Source organism: Mesoplodon mirus, assembly GCF_964341445.2.
Source record: "Mesoplodon mirus genome assembly, chromosome: 18".
In the NCBI taxonomy this organism is placed as follows: domain Eukaryota; kingdom Metazoa; phylum Chordata; class Mammalia; order Artiodactyla; family Ziphiidae; genus Mesoplodon; species Mesoplodon mirus.
The window spans coordinates 62640524-62662051 of NC_138994.1; the positions used below are offsets into that span (position 1 = coordinate 62640524).

The 21528-nt window shown below is 38.8% G+C and overlaps 1 protein-coding gene and 1 pseudogene across 9 annotated transcripts in view; one reads left to right on the plus strand and one right to left on the minus strand.

The window, feature by feature from the left end:
- TRIM37 (tripartite motif containing 37) overlaps window positions 1–21528 on the plus strand; it is a 207813-nt gene that overhangs the window by 90590 nt on the left and 95695 nt on the right. For 7 of the 8 annotated variants that reach the window (XM_082603181.1, XM_082603178.1, XM_082603184.1 and 4 more), the window contains exons 20-23: window positions 8919–9047; window positions 9407–9596; window positions 11468–11586; window positions 20258–20368. In XM_082603181.1, coding sequence (XP_082459307.1) covers window positions 8919–9047; window positions 9407–9596; window positions 11468–11586; window positions 20258–20368 — 549 coding nt within the window. The remainder of the gene's footprint in view (window positions 1–8918; window positions 9048–9406; window positions 9597–11467; window positions 11587–20257; window positions 20369–21528) is intronic. The other variant, XM_082603179.1, reaches the window with a different exon arrangement.
- LOC309794228 (palmitoyl-protein thioesterase 1-like) lies at window positions 6993–8555 on the minus strand (annotated as a pseudogene). Its single transcript has 2 exons — window positions 8494–8555; window positions 6993–8451 (listed from the first exon to the last, which is right to left on the minus strand). The product of its transcript is annotated as a palmitoyl-protein thioesterase 1-like (transcript).

Below are 21528 nucleotides of genomic sequence, written 5' to 3' on the forward strand. Positions count from 1 at the left end.
AACCCGCGTCCCCTGCATTGGAAGGCGGATTCTTCTTTTTTTTTTTTTTTTTTTTTTGCGGTATGCGAGCCTCTCACTGTTGTGGCCTCTCCCGTTGCGGAGCACAGGCTCTGGATGCTCAGGCTCAGTGGCCATGGCTCACAGGCCCAGCCGCTCCGCGGCATGTGGGATCCTCCCGGACGGGGGCACGAACCCGCGTCCCCTGCATCGGCAGGCGTACTCTCAACCACTGCGCCACCAGGGAAGCCCATGAAGGCGGATTCTTAACCACTGGACCACCAGGGAAGTCCCATGAGACTTTTTTTTAACATATAAAAACAGCAATTTGATATTGTTCAACCAGATATTTGTTGTATTGTCTACCAGATCCACAGTCTTTTTTAACCATTGTAGTTTTATAGTTTGTAATACTGTGATATGTTTGCCTTCTTTTTTTTTTTTTTTTTTTTGCGGTACGAGGGTCCCTCACTCCTGTGGCCTCTCCCGTTGCGGAGCACAGGCTCCGGATGCGCAGGCTCAGCGGCCATGGCTCACGGGCCCAGCCGCTCCGCGGCACGTGGGATCTTCCCAGACCGGGGCACGAACCCGTGTCCCCTGCATCGGCAGGCGGACTCCCAACCACTGCGCCACCAGGGAAGCCCTGCCTTCTTTTTTTTTTATTTTAATTTTTAAAATATTTTATTGGGGTAATTTACAATATTGTATTAGTTTCTGCTGTACAGCAAAGTGAATCTGTTATACAAATACATATAATCCACTCTTTTTTAGATTCTTTTCCCATATAAGCCATTGCAGAGTATTGAGTAGAGTCCCCTGTACTATACAGTAGGTACTTGTTAGTTATTTATTTTATATGTAGTAGTGTGTATGTCTCAATCCCAGTCTTCCAATTTATCCAGCCCCACTCCCTAGTAACCATAAGTTTATTTTCTGCATCTGTAACTCTATTTCGGTTTTGTAGATAAGTTCATTTGTAGCCTATTTTTTAGATTCCACATATAAGCAGCATCATACAATATTTGTCTTTCTCTGTCTGACTTACTTCACTCAGCATGAGAATCTCTAGGTCCATCCATGTTGCTGCAAATGACATTATTTTGTTCTTTTTCATGGCTGAGTAATATTTGACTGATGTATATATGTACCACATCTTCTTTATCCATTCCTCTGTTGATGGACATTTAGGTTGCTTCCATGTTTTGGCTATTGTAGCCTTCATTTTATTTTTGTTTTCAAAACGTCTTTGATGGCTCTTACATGTTTACTCTTCCAGAAATTAATTTTGACTGGAATTGTGTTACATTTAATGCATTAATTAACATTTAATTTGAGGAATTGACATCTTTTCAGTACTAAAACATTCAAATTTAGGAATGTGGTGTTTCCATTTATTCAAGTCATCTGTTATGGACATACACTTCTTCAGAGTTTTAGTTTTCTTCATATAAGTTCTGCATGTGTCTTGTTATTTCTAGGTATATTATAATTTAGGTTGCTGTTGTGATGGGATCTCTTTCCCCCCCCCATAATATTTTCTAATTATTAGTTACTGCCATATAGGAAGGCTATTGGTTTTAATATGCATTCAACCCACTTAGTGAACTTTTTAAATTGTTAAGTTTTTTAGTCAATTATATTGAATTTTCTATGTAGACAATCATATCATCAGGAAATAGTCATAGTTTATCCACTCCTTTCCTGCTTATTTACTTTTCATATTGCATTGTCTAGGATGGGACCTCAGAACAATGTTAACTACTAGCAATAATAGAATTTTTGTAATGTTTTCAACTCTATTTGGGAATTCCTTTAGTTTTTAATCTCATTAAGCTCAAATTTTGCTATATGTTTCAAAAGGTAGTTTTTATCAAGTTGAAAAATATATCCTTCTATTCCTAACAACAATAATGGTTAACATTTACTATAATGGTTAACATTTACTAAGTGTTTATTATGTACCAGGTATCATTCTCACTATTCTGAGTCACATGTATTAACTCAATCCCAAAAACAACTCGATGAGGCAAGTTATTTTTATCCCCATTTACAGATAAAGAAACTGAGGCACGGGGCATTAAAGGGTCCTAGAGTTTCACAGTGGTAATTGCAGAGCTAAGAACTTGAACCTTGAAGCCTGTGGCTTTCACCATTACACCAAACTACCTCTTTTCCTACTGTGAATGAAAAAATGTTGTGTGCCATATCAGTAAACGGGAAAGAGTCCTGAGGGAATTCAGGATGAGAAAGAAAGGAATAATTTCAATTAGCCCAGACTCTTGCATCTTCCCATACATAGAAAAGTGCTAATTCATTAACTTGAGATATCCGTGGGATTTTTTGGTTTTTTTGATATTTTGTAACTAACAAGTATTTATTTATTTGGCATACGCTTCTGTAATCTTTTGATGTGCCAACTACCTGGTCTTTGTTGAAAAAACCCATATATATCCTGGTTCCTCCATTGCCTCTTTGGAACAGTCCCTCAGAACTATTCTGAGAGGCTGTCTCCCGGGCTTGAAGTCCTCAGAAACTCAGCCAAATAAAACATAATTCTCAACTTTTAGGGTGTGCATTTTTTTCAGTCAACACTATTTGCTAAGAGTTTTTTTAAGTCAAGAAGTTGTGTAGAATTATATCAAATGCTTTTTTATTGTCAGTCAAAATAATCATATTATTTTGCCCTGTTACTTTGTGAACACAGAGAATTATATTATTTATCTAATACTGACCATTCTTGAAATTCTAGAATGAGTCTTTCTACTTGGTTTTGGTTTGTAGTTTTTTAATATACCATTGACCCTTGAACAACATGGGCTTGAACTGTGTGGGTCCTCCTAGCCACAGATTTTTTTCAATAAATCCGCAGTTGGCTGAGTCTTTGTATGCTGAACCACTGATAAGGAGGGCCGACTCTAAAGTTATACCTGGATTTTTGACTGCGCGGAGGATTGGCGCCCCTAATCCCCTATTCTTCAAGGGTTAACTGTACTGGCTGTTTTTAGTTTGCTAATACTTAGGATTCTTTTTTTTTTTTTTTTTTTTTTTTGGCTGCACGGCATACGGGATCTTAGTTCCCCCTACCAGGGATCGAACCTGCACACCCTGCAGTGGAAGTGTGGAGTCTTAACCACTGGACTGCCAGGGAAGTCCCAGCTAATACTTAGGATTCTTGACTATGTAGTCAATAAGTAAAATTGAGCTATAGTTTCATTATACTATCCTTAACACATCTGAGTTCCAAATTTATGCCAATCTCACAGAATAAATTCAGAAGCTTTTGTCCTTTTCTATGCTGTAAAATTATTTTAACATGTTATCTGCTCGTTAAAAGTGTAATGAAACTCATCCATAAAACTATCTAGTGGTTCTTTCAGGGATAAAACTTTAACAGCCTTTTTCATTTCTGTGTGTTTATTGGTCTCATATTTCTGCTGCTTCTTAAATCAGTTTTCGTAATTAATTTTCCTAGAAAATTAATTTTATTAGATAAATGTATTGGTATAAAGTCATTTATTCTGTTCCCTTAAATTTTAGAAACTTCCTCTGCATATGGGATATTAACTTTTTCAGTTTTATCATTGCTTATTTGTGTTTTATTTTTTCCCTTGATTGACTTGCTAGAGTCTTGTCCATTTTATTCATGTCTTCAAAGACCTAGTTCTTGGATTTATTTCATCTACTGTCTTCTTTTTATTATGTTAATTTCTGCCTTTGTTTCTGTTAATGCATCTCTTCTTCATTTTTTTCCCTTAACCAATAGTTTATGTATACTTTGCAGTGGAGAAATTGGTCATAATTTTTTCTCACAGCACCTTTTTTCCCCAAATGTACAATTCAGCAGTTTTTAGTATATTTACAAAATTGTGTGACAGTCACCATTATCTAAGTCTAGGACATTTTCATCCCTCCTCTTGTTACCAAACTTAGGTTCGGCTGCTTGCTGCTCCAAAGCCAATAATTTGAGAGGCAAGTGTCAGTAGAAAGGAAAGGTGCTTTAATCAGAAAAGCCAGCAGTCTGGGGGGACGGTAGACTTGTGTTCAGAGGCCAGCTGCGAAGATCATGCTTAGCCATGACCATTTTTAAGGGGAAAAATGGGGTGTGGGGGTGTGGGGGAACCTCAGTGAATCATCTAGGCAGGAGGTTGGGTTCTGCATCATTCTCCAGTCTGTGTGCACACTGGCTGACTCTCCCTTCAGATGTTATCTTGCCCAAGTGATCCCAAGCAGGATTGCTTAGGGGGGCTGTTGGGAGTCGAAAGCTAGTCCTTTTTTTAGACTGCTAAGTTCTTCATTCTTACTTCTTTTTTCCTAGGAAAAGAATCAACAAGGCATGGTGTGCATTCAGGAGAGCAAAAGTCAAGAGTTGGGTTAAATTGCCTAGAGATCTCATTCCTATAATTAGGTTCTTTTAAGGTTAGAGGGGAACAGAAATGGGCAAACAGGAAAGGGACAAAAGAGCTGTTTCACTCTTCCCGTAAACTCCATACCCATGAGCGGTTATTCCCCATCTTTCCCTTCCCCCCATCCCCCTGGTAACCGCTAATCTATTTTGTCTATGTGGATCTGCTTCTGGACTTTTCATATAAATGGAATCACACCATATGAAGCCTTTTGTATCTGGCTTCTCTGGCTGAGCATAATGTGTTCAAGGGCCATCTGAAATGTAGCATGTATTATTTCATTCCTTTTTATGGCTGAATGATACTTCATTGTATGTGGGTACCACTTTTTGTTTGATCTACTCATCAGTTGATGAGGACTTGAATTTTTTCCCCCACATTTTAGCTATTATGAATAATGATGCTATGAACATTCACGTACAGTTTTTTGTGGGGACATATGTTTTTATTTAAGTATATGCTTAGGAGTGGAATTGCTGGATTATATGAGAACTATGTTTAACTTTTTGAGGCACAGCCATACTGTGTCCAAAGCAGCTGCACCATTTTACATTCTTCAACAGTATATAGGGTTCCAATTTCTCCATATCCTTATCAACACTTATTATTGTCCATCTTTTCTTTTTCTTTGCCCATTGAATTATCTTGGCCTCCTTGTCAAAAATTAATTAACCATAAATGTAAGAGTTTATTTCTGGACCCTCCGTTCTGTTCCATTGGTCTGTACTTCTGTCTTTACACCAGTACCACAATCTTGAATACTATAGTTTTATGGCAAGTTGTGAAATCCTAAGTGTGAGTCCTCCATACAAGAGTGTTTTGGGGTATTATGGATCTTTTGCACTTTTCTATGAATTTTAGGATCAGCTTGTCAATTTCTGCAAAAAAAAAAAAGACAGTTGGAATTTTTATAGGGATTGTGTTGAATCTGTATTGTAGATCAAGTTTGGGAGTATTGCCATGTTAACAATATTAAGCCTTCCAGTTAATGAACACAGAATATTTTTCCTTTTTTCTTTATTTTCTTTCAAAAATATACAGTTCTTGGGCCTCCCTGGTGGCGCAGTGGTTGAGAGTCCGCCTGCCGATGCAGGGGATACGGGTTCGTGCCCCGGTCTGGGAGGATCCCATATGCCGCGGAGCGGCTGGGCCCGTGAGCCACGGCCGCTGGGCCTGCGCATCCGGAGCCTGTGCTCCGCAACGGGAGAGGCCACAACAGTGAGAGGCCCGCATACCGCAAAAAGAATAGAAAAAAAAAAATAAATAAATAAATAAATAAAAATATACAGTTCTTAACATTTCTTTGTTAAATTTTTCCCTAAGTATTTTATTCTATTTGATGCTACTGTAAATGGAATTGTTTTCTTAATTTCATTCTCGGATTGTTCTTTGCTGATGTATAAAAAGTCAATTGATTGTTGATCCTATATCCTACTACCTTGTTGAACCCGTTTATTACCTTTTTTTTTTTTTTTTTTTTTTTTTGCGGTACGAGGGTCCCTCACTCCTGTGGCCTCTCCCGTTGTGGAGCACAGGCTCCGGACGCGCAGGCTCAGTGGCCATTGCTCATGGGCCCAGCCGCTCCACGGCATGTGGGATCCTCCCAGACCGGGGCACGAACCTGTGTCCCCTGCATCGGCAGGCAGACTCTCAACCACTGCGCCACCAGCGAAGCCCTATTACCTTTTAATGCATCTCTTCTGCTTTCTTTTTATTTCTTTTTATCATTTTTCCATCTCCTTGAATTTATGCATGTTAGGCCATTTAGTTTCAGTTTTTTCTAATTCTTTTTTTTTTTTAAGAAACTACTCTTTATTTTAGACAACTTCATAGAATTATTTTCACACGTCCCCACTTCTTACCTTTTATCCTCTTAGTTGAAAAGTCTTGAGAGAGGTGAAAGAAAAATCACAGAGGGTAAACTTTGCAGCAGTAACCAAGTGCTTCCCCCCAACTACAGCTAACCGTTTCCGCAAACTGGCATTCTGCAGAACAGTCTTCCAAAAAGTGTTGCTAGGTTTTCATGGGATGAGGGAGTGGGGGCTAAGACGTCCATGCTCAAATAGTGTGGGAAACGGTAGACTAAGTTTAGTTTTCTGTACTCTAACCGGAATTCTCAGAGTCCTTACTATTCTAAGGTGGGTTGATCTTCAAGAGGAGAAAAGGGATATGGAATACTCCCTAAGCTTTTTGAGCAGTCTTTTTTTCACAGAACACAGCAGAAGCAGCTTGAACTGCGCAATAATCTCAGATTTTTGAGACGGAAGTTAGAAAGCCTGATCTCTTCACATTTTTCCTCCCATTTTTTGCTAATGCCGGCAATAGAGTGACTCCAGAATCCAGACCACTAGTCATATTTAGAAAGGACAGGTTCATCAGGGATGGAATGGAAAGAACCAACTACCTCCTCCTTTTTCATTTTACATCTTTCTTGAGACCTCCCCCTCCCCGTCTAAGTTAAGCAATACGTACACTTCCTCCCTTAAGCAATCCTCGGCTGCTATGTCCCTCCTTTTGTGACAGAGCGACTAATGCATCACTACCTGAGGAGACAAAACAAGGGCCACCAAGGCAGGATGGTGGGCTGCCGGAATTTGTCTAGTAATAGCTAAAACACCACAGAAAGCAGCACACTCAAAGAGAGAAGGACAGCCTCCGGAGATAATGTGGACACAGCATCCAAGCGATACTTTTCCAAGCACTGGTCAAATCTCCACCAGCACAGCTGAGAAAGCATTTATGTGAATTCCTCAGGCCTGGGTACTGGCCTCTTGGTTTGAGATGTGGCTAGATTTTCCTGAGAAAGGCATCTGCCTTAGACTCTATCTCATTGGTTTAGTTTGTTCAGTCTCTTCCGGGCCTGGGCACAGTTCTGCGACTGACCTGTAGCAAACTCCTAATTCCTAAAACAGTCTGACCACATCAGAGGGTTGTAAAACAATCTCCATGGTTATTAGCTAATTAAACTTGCATTCAACACCATATGCTGATAGGATGAGGCAAAGGATAAGATTGCAATCTGGGATCTTTCCAAGCAGGGCATGTTAGATGGTGACAAGAGAAGGATTAGTTGCTAGCTGGATCTGAGCTCATGGGCATGGAGGGAACTGGTTTGGAAGTGTGAGGGGCTCCCTGAGCTCTGCTGCAAACTACAAGGGTTTCAGTCAAGGAAGGGTATGATGTGGGCATAAAACCATGCTTCAGACAGTTGAAGATGGTCCCCTTTGAGAGCCAGGAACACCAGCTGTCCTGCGTTGTCCATTGCCTTTAGCCCCATGCGGTCCTGTGTGTACAGGGTGCTCTCCTGTAAAGGAATGGTTTCCTTGGCTTGGCCACTTCTGTAAAATCCAAACCACTCAGAATCCACGGGGTCCACAATGGAATCATTGAGGAATTTCACCACCCCGAACTTCTTCAGGGCCATCAGGTTTTTCTGTAGGATGGACTCATTGACACCTCTCTCCTGATTAATATCTGCCAAGAAGATGCTGTAGTTCCTATGTCCTCCTTTATGGGGTTGTGCCAATATTCTGCTTGCTCCAGGCATTCTTGTATAGCTTTGTTGTAAGCTCCAGCATTCAGTGTTTTCCTGATCAAGTCACAGATGTGAAAGCTCTCTCCTGGGCACTGAGGGAGTCAAAAAACACCTTGATGTTGTCCCCCAACTGAGATGAGATTGATCATAGGAGGTGACGAGCATCTCTGAGCCACTGCCCTCAGAAATTGGCCTCCCTGGGAGAATCCCATAGCATTGTAGCCTTGCTGCAATTTGGGATCCTTAGCAAGAATCTGACACACCGTTTTTACTTGGGAGTTGACATTCAAAAAGAAGCTGTTCTCCACATCCTCTACCAGGATCTTCCCAATCTCTAAAGATAAGACGTAAATTCCAGGTATTTTCTTCTCGACCATTTGTTTAATAGCGCCCATGCTTAAGGGATTACAACAGCTCTCTCCCATCCCATGCCAGATCACTAGGGGCAATGGCGCTGGCAGGTCGAGATGCCCCAGCGCCAGGGATGTGCAGGACCCCGGCAGGAAAGTGAGAGCCCTAATTAATTCATTTTAAGGCTATACATTTTCCTCTAATTACTGTTTTAGCCACAAACATCTTGAAGTATTATAATTGTGGCTTGTTTCTAATTTAGCATTCATTTCTTTTTAATCCAATAATGTTTGACAGTTTCCAAGTGTTTTGGTGGTTATTGTTCTGTTGTTAATACTTAGTTTAATTAAACTGAGATTAGAGTTCATGTCTGGTATGATTCTTCTTTTGGAGTTCACTGATAATTTTCTACTTTTGTAAGTTGAGACTGTTCCACAAGCAGCAAAATAAGAATACCTTTGGCATAAAACCCCAAATAAACCAGTTGGGACCAGAGTGTTCTGTTTATTTTTGGACACAGTAGATGGGAACACCTTTCATGGATGATAAGATTAAATCTTTCTCTGACTGCCTAGGTAATAAGTTCTGTGCTATTTTATCATAATCAGAAGTGTTTTAAAATGTCTTTACAGCCACAAATAAGAAGAGTAATTCAACCAAGCCAGCTCGGTCCAGTATAGCAGGTAGTCTGTCACTTCGAAGAGCAGTAGACTCTGGGGAAAACAGCCGTTCAAAGGGAGACTGTCAAACTCTGTCTGAAGGTAAGTTTGGAGAGTTCAGAATGTGATTTTGGTGGGTAGATGTCTGTTACTTGAAATTGATCTTATGGTATAGCTTTAGACTTCTAAAGGCACCAAAAATGCTGAAACTCAATTTGAAAGTTCCTTGATCACACAGAACAGACCCATCAGTAAGAAAGTGCAGCCATTAGACTCCATATTCTGGAGCCCTGAATCTTTAATAGCTGGCAACAAAAAGACTAGGATATATTTTTAAATTGTTTTTGAGTTTTCCCGCAGTCTAAACATATATGTATAGTGAGATCTCCTAACGTGGCAACTAGAGAGAGAACTTTTTGTTTGTTTGCCTTCTTTCTGAATATCCCCTTCATTTTTTGTAGGCTCCCCAGGAAGCTCTCAGTCTGGGAGCAGGCACAGTCCTCCTCGAGCCTTGACACATGGCAGTATCGGTGACATTCTGCCAAAATCTGAAGACCGGCAGTGTCAAGCTTTGGATTCAGATGCTGTTGTGGTCGCAGTTTTCAGCGGCTTACCTACTATTGAAAAAAGGAGAAAAATGGTCACCTTGGGGTACATTAAGTTCTTTTGTTTATGTAGTGGAATAAGAGCTAATAGGTTTGTTTGGCACTTTAAGTCCACAACGTAATGAACATAATACATTTCTAGTTTGTTAATTGCTTAGCAGACAGTTTATTTGTTGTATTAAAATGTAACTTTTCAAGCATCAGAGACCTTAACTTTTTCCTTTCTTAACAGAATGAGATGGTACCAGAAGTTCCGTTTAAATACATTAGAGCTCATTTTCACTGAAGTTAGGATAATAATGTTATATAACCTTGGGTGACCTCTGCCTTGTGACATTTTTGGGTCAACTTTTTTTTCCATCTGTCCCATATTTTTCAAAGACATTTGTGCTATGCTATATTATGTCCCATAGGTCTTTTACATGAATTTTGTATAGAACAAAGCACTTCTGGCGATTTTATTTTAAAACTGCTTTTCTGCTTTCATCTCACCTTTTTTTTCCCTTTTATGAAAGTGTCCTCAAAACACATAGTTGGAATTTCCCAAAAGGATATATATATATATATATATATATATATGGTTATCAGTACCTTTATCTCTCTCCCAGGAAACATAAACTCAAATCCCAGTCATGTCACCCAGTCGATATTGTCAATTAAACTTGCATCCATTTAAAAGAGAGTGATTATGGAATGTATTGTCTGTGAATGTGCTAGGTGAACCATTAATATCCATCTGCTGATCTATTATATGGATATTAAATACATTTCTAATTTTAAACAATGGAATAATTCTACCTTGGAGGCTTTGAAAAGAACTTTGAATTAAATTTAGAGAAAGATTAATATCCCTTAAGTTTACTTAATTGTATAGTTTTAAGATCTGGATAATTACCAAATCTAATAGGACAGCTGGTGGCTGTTTTCTGTTTTAGCTCAAGTTTAAGCAGTGGAAGGGTGTTACAATCATTGGAGATTGTCTTGTCCTCCCCATTTCCTAGCCTGGTTTTATACATGTTCCTTTCAAGATGAAGCTGCAACTAGTTTTTATATTTTGTTATGGAGATTTATATCTGCCTTTAGTCATAAAGATTAAATGTGTACGAATGTGCACTTTTTTCTAGATTGTAAAATCCTGTATAAATGTGTAAAGCTCATAGCTATAACCCTCATTTTACAGTTAATCATACTGCCAACCTGGGTCATGTGGTGTTTTCCAGCTTGTGTTTTTTTTCCTTGCCTGATTTAAGGTAGTGTAAGCAAAAATTTTAAATGCTAGTAATAAATGGTTCAAAAATGGAAGTTAAAAAATAGAATATTAAGTTAAAATTTCCCCATCTTTTTCTCCTCTCTGCTTTGTTTTCCAGCCTTCTGCCCACACACATCCCTGCTGTTTTTAATGTTTTGTATATGCTGTCTTCTCAGCTTTCATGCGTATTTAAGCACTATTTAAGTGACCATATAGCTTTTTTAATACAAAAGGTGCACCTTGTTTTCTCACTCAGTATACCTCACAAGTCTTTCCATATTGGTGAGAACATGTTATTACGGACTTCTATTTAGATTTAGTTTTAAATTGGAATTCTTATTGAGATAATTGTAGATTCACATGCAATTATAAGAAAGAATAGAGAGAGCCTGTGTACCTTATCCAGTTTCCCCTAATTATAACATTTTGCAAAACGCTGATCTATTATCACAACCAGGATATTGACATGGATGCAATCTACCACTTTATAACCTTTCATTGTGAGTCTTCTAGTGAATCTTTTAAAAGTAAAACTTGAAATTTAGTATTAAACACCAGTGCCCTATACCCTACTTAGTTTGCTCAGTTTTGGGACAGGAAAAAAATCTAGATTATTGTATCAGTGACTAGTTGTACAAGAATATCAGGTTATTTTCTCCCTCTTTGAGGACTAGTGTTAAAGGAGGTCGTCTGGAAGGAATGCAAATGACTGATTTGGAAAATAATTCTGAAACTGGGGAATTACAACCTATACTACCTGAAGGAGCTTCAGTTGCCCCAGAGGAAGGTAAGGAATGATAAAGTCATAGTTGGCGGGAGGCGAAATAATCATCTTTTTTTGGTGGTGGTCGGAAGTGGTTGGTTTAATAAAACAGTTACTGAGATGTTATCTACTGGCTGACATGCTTGATCTGAAAACAGCATTCGTCGTGCCGCTGAGTTTGATTTACTAGGACATTAAGCACAGTGGAAGGCAAAATGGGTCATTGACTACATAAAAGGACATCTTACTAGAACAGGCATTTACAGGGGGAAAGTCTGCAGATACTTCATTCGCTCATTCATTAAATGTGTTATGCTACCTACATGATAGGCATTGAAGTTTTGCTAGATATGAAAAGATTAAGTTGGATATGTTCAGTGTCTTACGGGAAAAACATGCCCCAAAACAACTAATTAGAATATTAAATGTTAAGTACCTCATCTTTTAAAGTCAGTCTTGATTAATGTTTATAGATTACTTTGCTCTTTTAGAAGGATTCCAAACTTTAACCGTTTAAAACATCCTTTGGTAACCGACTTCTACTCTGCCAGTTCACTCTCACATTTCTAGTGTTTGTCTACATGTTCTTCCAGGTCCATTATTCTTTATCTGAAAGCGTCGAAGACTTTTTTGTAATTTTGAGTTAACAGAAGGTGCTTGAAACAAGGCTATATGTGTTGCCCTTGCTTGTCCTTCGTATGTTAGCAGAAAAGCACGTCAGCTTTATTAATGGTATTTGACACTGAGATGTTTCATTTCTTAGTGAAACTCTGCCACCGACCACCTCTGCACTTATTTGAATTTCAACGATTGATGAATTGTAGCTCAGAGCATATATAAAAGGTGCCAGCATCTACCTCTGACTGCTCTGTGAGTGTGTGGGGGTGGTGGCATTTTCAGGTTTTTCAGTTAAAGAACACTAAACATTTTGGTCTTCCATCTTAGTTGGTGCTCCTGTGGTAGGCAGCATTATTTCAGTAGAAATTAAATGGAAAGGATTTTTAAAGTGAAGTGTTGATTGTTAAAACTATATTATGATTGATCTTTATAGAAAGGACCGATAAGGATTAGCTAGTAGGGCTTAGCTAGTCTCCATGTATTTATATATACTGATTATAGATTGTAGTGGCTTAAATTGTTTTAGCATGTGCTGGAATTATAGGCTCCTTCTATTTATGCACCATTTGTGAAATGCTTCTAATTTGTCTGGCATTGTTTTGATGCTGGTGATAAAGTAATTCCTGAACCTACTGTTTAGTTCAGGGTTTCTCTACCTTGGTGCCATTGACATTTTGGGCCAGGTGATTCTTTGTATTAGGGGCCTGCCCTGTGCATTGTAGAATGTTTAGCAGCCTTCTTGGCTTTTAACCACTAGGTGCCAGTAGTACCTCCTCTGAATTACAGTAACCAAAAATGTCTCAAGACATTGCCAAATGTCCCCTGGGAGGCAAAATCATCCCCAGTTGAGAACCACTGGTTGAGTTGAAAACTCAAACCAGGGGTGACAACTCCTTAAGAATCACTTGCCAGAGTGGGTCATAGTTACAAATGGGAGCAAGTTGTTCTCAAGTATGCTGGGTATGTGTTGGTGGTGGTGGGAAGGGAGCAGGGAGAGCAATTGAAGACCAAAAAAACAGGTGTTAGAGACCAGTTAATAGCCAATTATAATATGGAATGATGAGTGCTGTGATGGGGTATATAGGGAGCTCAACTAACAGGTATGTAATAATAAAAATAATAGATAATATTTGCAAGCCCTCATTAGTTATTAAGACTGCTAAAGACTTTACCAGTATTGTTTTCTCAGTACAGACCTACATGGTTACTTTATTAAATTGATTTTACAGATGAGCAGGCTGAGGCCTAGAGATGTAACTTCCCTTACTCAAAGTCACAGAGCCAATGCTCTTAACTATCACCTCTCTACTAACCTAGTCCACACTTGGAAAGATCATCCTAAGGGAGGAGTATGAGTTAGTATGAGTTGTGAAGACTGGTGAAAGATGAGGCCAGAGTGGAGGCAGAGGTCAGATCATGAGGAATTATACTGTATGTCTAGCTAGAATTTGGACTTTGTCCTTTGAATGGAATATAAGCAAGGAGTGAAATAATAAAATTATGTTTTAAAATTCCTACTCTGGCTGAGTTGGGGGCTGGGAATGGGGTGTGGAACTCTGGGGACAGGAAGACTGGTAAAAGGAGAATGTTAAATTAAACTTGGACTTTTAAATTTCAGCCTTCATCTCATAAATTCACATTTTCTCAGCAGTTTTTCTATGTAAATAGCTAGTTAGCACCAAAAAACCCCATACGTTTTGACATTAGTTCCATTTCTTTTTTTAAAGCTAATCATTAACAGCTTATTCTAAACTGGAGAAAGGCATTTGCTTGGCCACATTTAGGATCTGCTCTGCACTTTCAAGTCTGTGAATCTGAGATTTAGTGCGGTCCGTGTTACTCAGTAACACATTTTTTCTTACGTCAGGAGTGTTGTAGTGATGCAAAGCACCTAGAACTCAATAAGAAAAGTTACTGGAAACATGCAAATCAGTAGTGCCAGGAAAGTCCACTATTGCAATTTGTTGGTATCTAAACAGCTTATTTGCCACTAGAGTCCCAGGATAGGCAGTGAGGAGACTAATTGATAAGGCTGGAAGAGGGGAATAGGTAAACTAAAGGAGCTCTGTGCCTTTTGAAATTTGCTTTGTGAGAGGAGAATGGGGCCTTACTTACTGCTGTGGGTATATTCTATCATCAGCAGGAGCCAGTTCTCAAGAAAACCTTCATTTTTTGCACCGGTAAGCCTTGGTGAAAAGTTGAGTGGGGTTGTCTTACATCTGTGCTTAGGAATAACGAGCCTCTTTAGTCTTAAGCAGAATGCCTAAAAGAAAACTTTCTGTGGTAGGTCACTGTAAATTGGTGTCTCTCTCCTCTCCTCTTCCTCCCTCCCGACTGCTAGGCTGTTTGAAGAAACGTTAAATTTTTTTTTAAAGTTTCCAGTTTTAAAGTTTAAAGTTTTTAAAACTTTAAAATTCTTTGTGTTTACTAGTTGGGAATTTGGTACAACTAAAGTGGTCTCTTAAACGTTCCTGAGAGTCAGTAAAAAGTGACTTTTCTTAGACTTGACAGTCATCAACAGGCCTTTTCCTTTCTAACTGGGATCATATGGGACAACCTTGTGTTAATCTCCTAGTTAATGGCTGGATTGCAAAAATCTTGATTTCCTTCTCACACACCCCCTCCCCCAATTGATACCTACAGAATTCCTTAGGTAGACCGGTCTCTTCCTTGTTCTATCTAAAACTGGAGACTATGTGATTGACTTCTGCTGAATTAGCACAGTCCTTTTCAATTAAGTCAGGGGTGTCACCCATCCCAGGGAAAGCCATGGCATGCCTATTGCAAACCTTACTGGCACCCTATCTAAGAGTAATACACAAGTCTGATGCTCCAGCATCGCTGATCCCTTTTGGTGTATCAAAGAAGACATAAGTTACAAAAACCCAATCAGCTGGTTTAAGCAATAGAAAGATTCACTGTCTTGTATTAACAAGAAGTCTCACCTAACTCTGGTAGGGCAGTTTCAAGGTTGGAAAATTTACCTGCTTAATGTCATCAAGAACTCATTTCCTCCCACCAGCCCCGTCCCCCCGTCTTTTGCTCTGCCATTCTAAGTGAGTTGGCTTAGCTCCCCTCAGGATGGCAAGGTGGTTGCTGCAGCTCCAAACTTTATATGGAGTCAGAAAAACATTCTGGGAGTAGGGGAGGATTGTTTCATTTTATATGTCTCTGCTTATCAGTGTTTATCAATGAGAGCACATCTCATTAATCAGTAGTGAAAAAAAAAAGGAAACTTGGCAAAGTCTGAACATTTGGTTCCCCTCCCTGATCCATTCCACGTGGCCACTTGGAGAAGGGAAGACAGCTGAACAACATTGAGGTTCTGCTGGAAAGGAGGAAGGCAAGTGAAGCATTAGTGTTTGGTCTACCAGGTGGTTAATGTATTTTCCAAGCAGCTGAAGTTTGAGCACCCCTGAATAAGGGCATTATAACTCAAAAGTTAGCTTTGGACTACTGAGCATCTAGTGGATACTCAAAAAATATGGTAGGTGATTGATATAGAAATACCCTATTTCACATTTTACTTTAAGATGCAGGGTTGATTTTGGGGTTTTTTCCCCCACATGAACATCTCTGAAGCATCTTCCATTTAATGGTATCTTACAATAATTATCATTGACAGCCAGTTTTGTGAAAACTTGTTGACACCTTCTGGTGAGATTAAGAAAGATCCTGTATTCAAATTTCTTATAGTTGGTGAAATATCACTAGTTTGCTTTAACCTTTACTTAATGCAGTGGGTAGACATTGCAATGTGTGGGGCAAGGCACATAGCAAATAGCTTGTGACCTGTTGCTTGACAGTAGCTACTTTCACTTCCAAAAAATGAAAGTATTTGACCTTATGTTGTGTTTACTTGCTCTCACTGATGTCAATGGGTTGTACAGGACCTGGTGACCCCATAGGTCAACTCTTAAGCTAGAGGTCAGGAGACCAATTTGTTTTTCTCATTACATTCACAGAGCTAGGGAACTTCAGATCTTAGGACTTGATAAAAAACCAAGTAGTGTTTTCATGCAGGAATTTGTTTCCAACACTTCTTGGGAAATGCATGTTTTTCTGAATCCTAAGAAAAGTAAGTCAAGAAATCAGAAAACTGGAAAAAATTATTCTAGTTCTCCCGTTAAGAGTTAATCTTAACAGTCAACACAGAAACATGGGGACTTCCTGGCGGTCCAGCGGTTAAGACTCCACACTTCCACTGCATACTTCAAGTTTCAAAAGCAAAAGAATTCCTCATATTGGCATTTTTAAAAATAGATTTATTTATTTTTGGCTATGTTGGGTCTTCATTGCAGCACACGGGCTTTCTCTAGTTGTGGCGAGTGGGGACTACTCTTCGTGCACGTGCTTCTCATTGCGGTGGCTTCTCTTGTTGCGGAGCACAGACTCTAGGCGCACGGGCTTCAGTAGTTGTGGCTCACGGGCTCTAGAGCGCAGGCTCAGTAGTTGTGGCGCACGGGCTTAGTTGCTCCGTGGCATGTGGGATCTTCCCGGACCAGGGCTTGAACCCGTGTTCCCTGCATTGGCAGGCGGATTCTTAACCACTGCGCCACCAGGGAAGCCCCCCATATTGGTATTTTTGATGTGATTCCATGTAGTGCTATAAACCTTACTAAGAGTTCTAAGTGTACATTATTCAACTATTACCCAGTAATGTTCACAGCATTTTCCAGTATTTGAATATTCACTGTAGGCTACAGTTCTTGTAAATACTACAAACTAACCAAGAATTTTAAAAGATATATAAATTTATTAGAGTTTGAAAAATATTGTAAGTGTTTAAAGAATAACTTGAGATTTGGGGAATTCCTGAGAATTCCAGTTCCTCGTTTGTGAATCCTGGAGGTTAATATATGTCAGAAGTTCAGAAACACTAGTACCAAGAGGTCAAATTTGTGCCTAGAATTTCAGTAACTTATGTGGGTTTTAGAGTTTTCAGCAGCAGTTCCATGAAGGGCCGGAAGGTGGAGGTGGTGCTTCATGCAAGTCGCTGGTTTAGTCTCTAAACGGTGAAGTATCACTCTTGACTCTTGAGAGCAGGAAAGTTTTTTCCTTTGCGTAGTAAGGAAATTTCAGAAACGTCCACACATCCAGCCTATCTTCAAAATATTTAAGGGAGAAATAGTACTACACAAACTCTTATTGAAAACAGAAGAGGAGGACTTCACCAGTAAAGCCACCTGGGGCTACAGTTTTCTTTGTTGATCTTTTGTTTTTCCCCTTAAAATTTATTTATTTATTTTTGGCTGCGTTGGGTCTTCGTTGCTGCGAGCAGTCTTTCTCTCTAGTTGTGGCGAGCGGGGGCTACTCTTAGTTGCGGTGCACGGGCTTCTCACTGCAGTGTCTTCTCTTGTTGCGGAGCACGGGCTCTAGGCGCACGGGCTTCAGTAGTTGTGGCTCACGGGCTTAGTTGCTCCGCGGCATGTGGGATGTTCCCGGACCAGGGCACAAACCTGTCCCCTGCGTTGGCAGGCCGATTCTTAACCACTGCGCCACCTGGGAAGTCCCAGGGAAGTCCCTGTTGATAGTTTTTTAAGCTACAAATTCTGTTTCTTTAATACTTAAAATACCTATTCAGGTTATCTATTTTTACCTGAATGAATTTTGGTAGTTTGTGTCTATCAAAGAATTTGTCCATTTCATCGGTGTTCTTGATATCAAGAGCATAAAGTTTTTTATACTGTTCCCTTATTACCCTCTTAATGTCTGTAGAATCTCTAGTGATGTCCCCTCTTTTATTCCTTTCTTTTGCTCTCTTTTGTCTTGGTCTGCCTAGAAGCTTTTCAGTTTTATTGACCTTTTCAAACAACTCTTGTTTCAGTGATTTCTTTTTCTTTTGTTTTCCTGCTAATTTAATTTCTGTTCTTTATTTCCTTTTACCCAAGTTTATTTACTCTTTTTTTTCTAGTTTCTTAAAGTAAATGCTTAGACCATTACTTTGAGGCCTTTTTCTCTTCTAATATAAGCATTTGATGCTGTAACTTTATCTTTAAGCACTGATATAGCCACATCACCAAACTTTTGATATGTTGTACTTTTATTTCCATTCAATTCAGAATGTTTTTCATTAATTATGGAAAATTCTTGGCCATTTTCTCTTAATATGTTGTCTCTCCTTTGCTGTCTTTATGGCTGTCTAGTTGACACAGTTTGAACCATTCCTTTTTTATCCCTGTGTTTCTTAACCTCTTTTTTATAATGGCAATCTCATTGTTCTTTAAAACTCTGGTTAATTTTCTCAGTTCTGTCTTTAAGTTTTTCAGCCTTGCCTAAATTCATCTATTAATACTTTAATTTTAATGACTATATCTGAAAAGTCTAGTAATTAAAAAAAAATCCTTTTCTTTTCCACATTAAACAGAATTTTGTACTGTTTTATTTTTTGAAAAAATTCGTGGTATTGTCCTTCTATTTGTATATCTGCTGACTCTTACTTCAAGTAGATTGTCTGCCTTGTTTGTAAATTTTGATTGGAACATAACTTTTTGAGACTTTTTCTACCCCTTGTGAGAATCATCCCCCCCACCCCTGCCGCCACTATAATTATTGTGACCTGGATTGTGGAAGCTTCCCACCAGAGAGGTCTTTTAAATATGTTTCAAGACTATTCATGAGCATTTTTATATCTGCTTTAGTCTGTGTTAGATAATTTCAACATTATCTCTGTCATCTCAGCACTGATGTTCGTTCTTGTCTTTACCTGGTTTTTCATACGGTGAAGCAATTTTGGATTGTATCCTGGACATTTTTAGTATGATTTTATGAGACTCTGGGTCTTGTTTAAATCTGCCAATTTGTTGGTACTTCAAATTCTTGTCTACACCAATATGCCTGTCCCTATTTACTTTTCAGAATCCTCAAATAGCCACTTCATGCATTCTGTCCAGGTTTTATAGTTGCATTCAGTGGGAAAGATGGGGTGGAATGTGCTTGCTTCATCTTACCTAGAACCTTCCCTCTAGAGGAATAAATTGCTTTATTCGGATAAAGCAATTTTAAATTGCTTTATTCGGATCACACTAGCTCCTGACCAGTTTTTATGTTACTTTCCTAAGATTTGAACCTCAGCCTTAATCCCAAACTTAAATTATGCACACAGGCCTTAGTTTGAATTCTGAGGTGAGCTGAGCCCAGAAACAAGACAAAATTCCCTGCTGTCTTCCTGTGACAGTGGACAGAATTATTTAGTTTATTCTTTCAGTAAGAGTTTTAGCTTTGTGCAGAGAGTGCAGTTTTAGTCTCACTTTCAACTCCCTTTCTATGGTGGATCCAAAGTTTTTTTTCCTATCCCCAACAGTATTAAAGACTTTCGCATCAAGCTCTCTGGGGCAACTGCACCTACCCCACTAGTTTTCCTTATCCTTTTTGTCTCTATTCCTATGGATTTCCATCCGTTCTTTTAAATATAGCTGTTCATTAAAATTTTTAAGTTTATATTTTATCTAGCATTTATAAGGGTTTGTAGCAGAAAGATTTTCAGATTTTCTTAATCACTGTCTTGTTGAAACAGAAGTACTTTCTGTACTATAAAAATTCTGTAGAACTTTTCTTTTAAAAACCTACTCATATGCAAAAAACAAAATTGGATGCCCAAATGGGATAGTAACTCATTTATTGCTAAAATTACTGGATTTTTTTATACACACAGCTAGATATAAGTGTAAATATATATTTGTATTTATGAGTGTTTATATATGTTTTAGGCTAGAAACTGTCGAATCAGGATTAAAAGAGCTGTTATCTCTTATGACTCTAGGGGGGAAAAAAACTACGTTTGCCTTGGAAAAAGTGTTCTCAGTATAATGAAATTAATACTGGCTTCAAATTCTAACTTTTCAGGTACTGTGGAAAGGGCAGTTTTAATTTTTGAGAACGAAAATAAATACTGCCCCAAATAACTAAGGAGAACTTAGGTTTGTGTGGTTACTTTTTTCTTTGTTTGCTTGGTATCTTCTGTTTTCTTGGCATTCAGTGTAAAATTCACTAGGAATCTCAATTTAGGATAGGGAGATTGCCTTTTTCTTGCAGTGGTTACTTGTCAGAAACATGTTCTCTGCTTCTTTCCTGCCAGGAACGAGTAGCGACAGTGATATTGAATGTGACGCTGAGGACGAGGAGCAGGAGGAGCGCGCCAGCCTGGGCAGATTTAGCGACTCCTTCGTGGCACGGCCCCCGGATGAAGGTGCAACCCATGATGTCATTTCACGGGGATTAATAAAACCATCTCTTCTGCTGCTGTTTCCTTTGCTTCTCTTTCTGCTGCTGCTGCTTCTGCTTTGCTGCTTCTGCTGCTTTTTCTTTTTTAAATTATTGTCATTTGTGAGACGACATTCTGTGGGGTAAACTAAATGGTGCATACTGAAAAAATCTGGTAGGTGCTCAGACACCACCTAATGCGTGCTACTTACTGGGTGGAGCAAGTGTTGGCAACCTGCTTTGGTACAGCCCATGACCTGAGAATGGAAAAAAAAAAAACAAGCCAAACAAACAAGAATTTTCCACAGAGAACATTTGTGGCCTGCAGTGCCTAAATATTTACTACTGCTCCTTTATAGAAAATGTTGCCAGCCCCTGGGGAGGTTTCAGATTTGTTTTTTTTCTTTCTTTTCAGAGATATTTGTAGCCTAGCTAATAAGGTAACTTTTTTAAAGATAACTCTTTCTGACTTCTTAGAAATGCATGCTGATTATGGAATCATTGATTTTATTATCACTTCCTCCTAAAAAAGTCTTAGGAAAAAACTCACTGAGAGAAACCCATTGTTAGTAGTTTTGTCTTATTTTAGGTGTACGGCATAATGACTTGATATATGTGTACATTGCAAAATGATCACCACAATAAGTTTAACATCCATCACCCCTTGTTAGTATCTTATCCAGAGACCTTAATGATCAATCTGAGCATTCCTCTATAGGAGTTCCTGGAATAACAACATTGTCGGGCTTATGTTAATTGTCAGCTTTATATTTTACATATTTCCCTGATATTCTAGTGTCTTTTTTAGTACAGATTCAGTCATTTGATGATTTTTTAAGTATTAAGGTTACTCTTAGCAATCTTCTCTGCTTATAAAAGAAGCAGACAAATTTCAGGCGAGTTATTGTGAGTGCCGATGAGTTTTTGTAGTGATATTTGCATGCGCAGTTTAATTGGCTTTGAAATACATTTTATATTTACAAAATCAGTCTTTAGAGTATACATCGTCATCGTTTCCTATTCCCTTCTTTAGCTGCTCCCATAATGTCCCCTGGACGACGATGCCTTTCATCTTCTAATTGTGGGCGTCTATTACACATTTTGGTTTTTTCTCCTTTATTTTCCCTTTGTGTTTGTTACACTTGA